General features: G+C 51.6%; 1 protein-coding gene across 1 annotated transcript; it reads right to left on the reverse strand.

Moving 5' to 3' along the window:
• Positions 1-356: 356 nt before the first annotated feature.
• slitrk4 (SLIT and NTRK-like family, member 4) lies at positions 357-6,330 on the reverse strand. The gene is made up of 2 exons (XM_076048183.1): positions 6,194-6,330; positions 357-5,385 (listed from the first exon to the last, which is right to left on the reverse strand). Exon 2 carries the CDS (start codon positions 5,341-5,343, stop codon positions 2,743-2,745), a length of 2,601 nt encoding a protein of 866 aa, XP_075904298.1. The 5' UTR covers positions 5,344-5,385; positions 6,194-6,330; the 3' UTR covers positions 357-2,742.
• Between the last annotated feature and the right edge of the window lie 499 nt (positions 6,331-6,829).

The following is a 6,829-nucleotide window of genomic DNA, read 5'->3' on the forward strand; positions in this document are numbered from 1 at the left end:
AAGGCAACGACTATCACAGCCATCCCACAATGTGTTCAGCATATCCTGACTGATTTCCCTGCACAAGTTAATGGTCTTAGAGCAATCCAGTCGGGTTCTTCCACGAAGCTGCTTATAATGGCGTTCAATGCAGAAATGAGTCACTGACCCCAAAAACATTTGGAACATTTTGAGACGCTGCAAAAAAAATTCAAGGGTGTCCGACCGCTTCGTGTTTCCTCTCCCACTGCATCAGTGAGCAAAAACAAACTGGTGGCAGCCAGAGTTGCTGTGACAAGAGGCGGCCGAACCGGTTCCACTATAAAGACGGAAGTTTTTTTGGGTTTCCGCTGAAAGAAAAAGGGGGGGACACGAAGCAAAGAGGTGCTGATTTTAATACCTTGATTTCAACATGATTATACAAGAGAAAAATTAACCAATATACAGGAGATTTTTATGACCGATAAAAAAATTGTATTTATTATACTTTCCAAGATACATTCTATTCACTTTAATGTCAATAAACACTCATAATTTGTAACGTAACAATACTTGTTGTTTTTTTGTTGTTTTTTTTTTTAAATAAGGACCGGAGAGAGTTAGCTCGATAAAAAGGAATTCCCAAATAGAACCTGACCTCGACATGATAACTTCAAACTAAATAAATTAAAATGGAATCTGAAGCCGTCGCGACTGATGCATTTTTTCCACTAATATTGCACATGATGTTTTATTCTTTTCTTTTTTTTTTTTAGCTTCGGATTTGCAAGCCGTCGGAGGAAAAAGAACAAGAAAACAAAACAAAAAAAAAACGCCTGGCGGCTCCGAAACATATCACGTTTAATGCACATTTATTTTGGTTGCATAATGTTAATAAGAAAACCGTTTCACAAGAGAGCGCGGGAGATATAAGAATAAGGAAACGGCTTGAAACCTTGCGGGATCCATCGGGCCTCGGCGTCATCGTGCGGCACAGGTAACAGGAAAAAAAACCAAAAAAACAAAACAAAACAAAACAAAACAAAAAAAAAATACTAATCATAGAACACAGATCACATGTCACGCAACCCTCGTCCAGCGGGTCGAGTGTTAGAGTGAAAACTCCCGAAAGCCACTGCTGCTGCTGCTGACGCATCCTTCCGCCAAGTTCATTCCGCTCTCTGTGTATTATTCCTTGTTAAATAATACCAGTAACACTTTAAATAATCCTGCATAGAAAAATAAATTAACTATGTCGTTAAATTTTTTGTTTTTTTCACGTTTACTACGAATTGAAGAGCCGTGGGGAGGCGCCATCGCCGACTGAATCCTACTGAGCGCTTTGCTTGACAATTTCCGGGCTGATAGTCTCTTGATGAATATGGCATACAGTGTACACGTGTGTTTGCGTTTTTCGCGCCCATGTGTGTGTGTGTGTGTGTGTGTGTGAGTGTGTGTGCGTGTGTGTAGATGTTTGTCCTTTCTTGTAATTTACAAACCAGTCCCACAGATACAAATAATGTAAGACTTACAAAATAAATTCCAGGTTACGCTTACATGGCAAGCAGCTTTGTAATTATTATTATTTATTTTTTTTTTACCTTATATCCTTGTTTGTCGGGTTTCATTTGTTGTTTGTTTTTTTTCATATATTTTTCCAGAAACAACGTCCTCTGCTGACAAGTGTGTGTGCCGTTAAGATTTCACCCGAAACATACAGTTACTGTAAGTAGCAATTTTTGTTTTTTGTTTTTTTTTGAAGAGAAACACAACTCCATTCAGAAGACACTATATTTAACATGGCTCTTTACACAAAGAGAACAAGTCACAAAATAATTCCCACGGAAAAAACAAAACAAAAACGAAATAAAAAAAAAAATAAAAAAAAACAGTTTCGGCGTGCTTCCATAGTTTCCCACGAACGGAGAACGTGAGCAGGTGTTAACTGCTACTGATGCGTAAATCCAGACAAGGGGCAGCTGACTCCAGAGAGCATCCCCAAGAAAAAAAAACGGATATCTCCCGCGAAGAAGGAAGAAGGGTAAAAAAAAAAAAAAAAAAAAAAAAAAAGATATTATCCATTGTGAGTCTCCAAAGTCTGTCATTTCATCCAAAAAAAAGTTGTGATTTACGTTCCGGAGCGTGAGAACACAACAACCTCTTTCCCCTCTCTAATCAATGACAGCCAGATATTCTGGAAACGCCGTCTTTTGAGACTTTTCGTTTGAGTGGAAAAAACAGGAGGACGTGAAAGAACTTCAAAAGAAGAAAATGTACCCCGTTCTGATTGCAGTGAAGGAATAAACCAAAAAACAACACGGTGACCTGTTTGCTTTTTTCGGAGGCGTTCCCGCAATGTGCACGTGAGATTGGCACGCAGGTTTGACCCGGAAGGTTCTTCTACTGTGAGATACGTAGCCGCGCTGATCCTAGCAGTAGCTTTTAAGTCGTGTGGAGCCATTTTGTCTGTCTCTGCATTGGTCATTAAGGATTTCCAGAAGGCACTTTTTTTTCCTGCTATCTGTGTCAGGGTGTGTGTGTGTGTGTGCGTGTGTGTGTGTGTGTGTGTGTGTGGCTGCAGGGTGGGCGATGGTGAAAGATGGTAAGCTAGAGGGCTGAATGCTGCGTGTGTGTGGTCGCGGGGAATAAAAGGGGGACTGGGTGAAAGGCAGACGGGTTTTTTTTTTTTTTTGCCGTCTCTGTTCTCTGCGTCCTCATCGGCGCAAAAACCCGATGGGGAAAGAAAACGCGGCATCAGCCCCCACCCCGACCTCCCCCACCACCTTACATTTTGCTCAGCGCAGTCTGCTCCTCAAGCACCTGCAGGTAATCAGGCGTCCCCTGGAGCTTGGCTTTGAGCTCGTAGTACTCACTCTTTCTCTGCTCCACCACGATCTTGCTGTGGTTGCCGCCGATCAGCGACGACTTCTTCTTCCTGTCCAGCGTCTTCTCCGGGTAGCGGATCTCGTAGCCGCCCATCCCGATGCTGTTGAAGTCCCTCTTGTCCAGGAAGTTCTGGATGAACATGCTGGGTTCGCGGTGGGGCAGGAACTCCTCCAGCTCGTCGATGGTGCTGAGGCGCTTGTTGCGCTCCAGCGTGGACAGCGCCTCCTTCTCCCGCTCGCTGGCGGCGGAGGCGCCACCGCTGCTCCGCAGGATGATCTTCTGCCGCTGCGAGTCGGCGAACTTGAAGCCGGCATCCATGTCCGGGGAGCGGCCGATCCCGCAGGTGTGGCTCTTGCCGATGTGCTCGATGGTCTGCGGGATGAACGTCTCGGCCCCCAGGTCGTCTCCTGGTATGGAGCCCTTCTTGCCGGACTTGTGGCCGTGCCGACGGAGCTGTAGCGACATGGAGCCGCACTCCTGGCTACCGAGACCCTCTTGCCTGCCCGCCGGCTTTTTGTTCCGCCTCAGCACAAAGACGAGGAGGCAGAAGGCGACGAACACGGTGAGGATCAGCACGACCAGGATGCTCAGGATCATGATGGAGAGGGGCACAGGTCCGCCCGGCGGCGCCTTGTCCACCCCGGCGGGCGGCGCCGAGGTCAGGGTCGGGGTGGCGCTGGTGAAGATGAGCGGAGGCCTGGACACGAGCTTGGGGCAGATGACCTCGTTCTTCAGGAGGCGCAGCTCCACATTGGAGAACTGCACCGGGGAGGAGCACCTCACCTCCCGGGAGGCCACGCCGTCGCCCAGCTTCTCCAGCCACAGCTTGAGGGCCACCAGGTCACAGGAGCAGTCCCACGGGTTGCCCTCCAGGTCGATCTGGGTCAGCGTCTGCAGCTGGTCCAGGACGCCGCTCACCGGCAGCGTCATGAAGTGGTTGTTCTTCAGGTTGAGCCGCGCCAGGGAGACACCGGCAAAGACGTACGCCGGCAGGCTCCGCAGGACGTTGTTGTTCAGGTAGAGCAGCTGCAGGTTGGGCATGGAGTCGAATGTGCCTGCCAGTATTTCCTTGATGGCGTTGTATTCCAAGTAGAGGTACTGCAGGTTGGAGAGGCCCAGGAACATCTCCGGGTGGAGCTGCTCGATTTGGTTGCCGTTCAGGTACAGCCGCCGCAGGTTGGTGAGGTTGGCGAAGACGCCTCTCTGGATGGTGACGATCTGATTGCTGCCGAGGTGGAGCAGGTCCAGACCCTCGAAGCCCTGGAAGTCCAGCGGGCTGACGTCGTGTATGTAATTGCCGCTCACGTGGAGCTTCTTGGCGTTGGTGGGCCTGGGGAAGAGGTCGGCTAGATTCTTGACGTTCCTCTCCTGGCAGCTCACGCTGATGCCAAAGTCCGAGGGGTGGGCCTTGCAGCTGCATGGCTGTGGACACGTGAGCGGCGGAGTCCGCGTCTGGGTGGAAACGATCTGGCGGTTTCGCCCTGACGGCGGCAGACCAGCCACAATGCCGTTGCCGTAGATCTTTGACGAGTCAGTCGGTGCCTTGGTGGCTGCGGGGCCCACCGTGCTCGGCGACATCCTGGAGGGCGGCTGGCCGTTTTCCGGGTGGGCCGGCGGCATCCTCACGTCAAAGTCGCTCCCTGTGCCCATGGGGCAAAGCTCCTGCTTGTTGGTCTCCTTCAGCAGCCGCCCGTACAAGTCACTGGGAGTTTCGCAGATGGCCTCGCCGATGAAAATGTTGTAGGGCATGTTTTCCAGCCACGCCTTGAGCGGCGCCAGGTCACACGTGCAATTCCAGGGGTTGTCGTCCAGCTGCAGCTCCACGATGCGGCCAATGTGCTCCAGGACCCCTAAGTAGGGCAGTTTCTGGATCCTGTTGCCCCTTATGTCCAAGTGCGTGAGCGAGGCGAAGCGGAATATGTTGTCGGGCAGCGCCTGTATGAGGTTGTCGTTCAGGATGACCACCTTCAACTTGTGCAGCTTGTTGAACGCCCCCTTCTCGATGTACTTGATCAAGTTGTAGTCGGCCTGCAGGTACTCCAGGTTCTCGATGCCCTGGAAGGTGTCCGCTCGCAGCACCTTCAACTCGTTGTTGTTCAGGTGCAGCTGCTTCAGCGCGCTCATGCCGGCAAACGCTCCGCCCTCCACGTTCTGCAGCTTGTTGTTGCCGAGCTGCAGCGACACGGCGTGCGTGAAGTTGAGGAAGGAGTTGGGGTAGAGGACAATCAGGAAGTTGTTCTGAAAGTTCAGGTGGTAGAGCGACGACGCCGGCGGGACGAGCTGCGTGGGCCGGTAGACGGTGATCTTCTCGCAGTTGACGTACAGCACGTTCTCCACCGACATGCACGAGCAGGCGCTGCAGGTCTCGGCCATCAGGTCCGAGGGGGACGGGTACGCCATCTGGGGGCCGTCCGACATGGGCGGGGAGGAGAGGGAGGAGGAGGAGAGGGAGCCGGTGATGGAAGAAGAAAAGGCTGCCAGCAGGAGTACAAGCAGCATCTCGCCAGTTAGAAATCCTCCCCCAGATAACCATTTAGTAACCTTTGGAGAGAAAAGAAAAATGGGGGAAAAAAAAGAGAGAGGCGCGTGCGCGTTCACACACTGGAAGGAATTTTGGATCACTCATTCTGACATTTCGCAGACTCTTTATCAAAGTCGGATCACACCGTAGCAGCAGCAGTTTTACAGTAACGTTGTGTCAGAAAAAAAAAAAGAGAGAAAAAAACCAGCCATTTTTCAGCCCGTTTTCACTCCTTTCTAATCTCACACACGGTGATTCTCCCCTGCCTGCAATCACTGGACACAGCGCACACACGCCTTTGTACAGTGTTTGCTCAAACACTGCAGGAAAAAGTACCCCGCTCCCCAAAAATCACCCCAACATCAATTTTAAAGAAATGAGTCTTCGACAGCAGCGGCACGACTCCCGTTTCCTTCCTTCCTCCCCTCCTGGCAAATTCAACATAATCAAAGTCAAACGGCTGCAGTTCCCTTTTTTTTTTTTTTCCTCCACGGGGGTCTCGTCTCTTATTCCTGCCTTTTTTTGGGGGGGAAAGCCAACAGCCACCACTGAAGCAGCTCTTTCACGTTATTTAGGAGGCGAGAGGAAGGGAGCAGAGGAGGAGGAGGAGGAGGAGGAAGCCCACTGCTGACATATTGTGAAGGTTTCAACAAGCAGGCGTTAATCACACACAAAGCACTTTGTCTTTAACAATAGAAGATCCTGCATAGAGGCTCTGTTCAATCTATTTTTTTTCAAACGACCAATCAAGACCCCCCTCCCCCCCTTATTTATTGTTATTTATTTTTTTAAACAAATAACTGACAAAAATGCGTTGAAGTCACTCACCCGAAGCTGAGACGGCGGCGGTGGATGCGGATGCGGCTCCCTGCGGAGACGCGGAGCAGCGTCGCGGAGACATGGACGGACGGACGGAGGGACGTGCACGACGGAAACTGTCCTCCTGAGCCAAAGTGGAGCGCGGACCGACGGGAGAAAAAAAAAAGGGGGGGGCGCGCGCAACAAGGTCCCCCCACCCCCCTCCCCCCTTAGATCCCCATGCAGGCTGCACTGTAGATCAAAACCCCCGCAGCAGGCTGAGTGGACGGATTGATGGATGGATGGATGGATGGGTGGGTGGAGGGTGGGAGGGAGGGAGGGAGGTTGGAGGAGGAGGAGGAGGAGGAGGTGGTGGTGGTGGCAGCGGCTCCGGTTTCAGCCGATGCGTCGCTTGCTGACGGGCTCCCCCTGCTTGGGAAAATCGCCCCTCTGCTGGTTGGGTTCCCAGGGCGGCTGCACTGCCTCCATGGGAGAGCAGCTCACTGGCGGCCGGGTAGAGGGAGGGAGGGAGGGAGGGAGGACGGAGGGAGGCAGGGAGGGAGGATGGCAGCTGTCAGTCCTTCTTTCTCTCTTTCAAATATGTTTCTCTAAATGCCTTGCAGGCGCGTCCGGGAAAAAGAGCGCAAGGTGGTCGGCGGCGATGCG

This window comes from Nelusetta ayraudi, unplaced genomic scaffold, assembly GCF_046127955.1.
Source record: "Nelusetta ayraudi isolate G7.1 ecotype Tasmania unplaced genomic scaffold, CSIRO-AGI_Nayr_v1 ptg000097l, whole genome shotgun sequence".
NCBI classification, from domain to species: domain Eukaryota; kingdom Metazoa; phylum Chordata; class Actinopteri; order Tetraodontiformes; family Monacanthidae; genus Nelusetta; species Nelusetta ayraudi.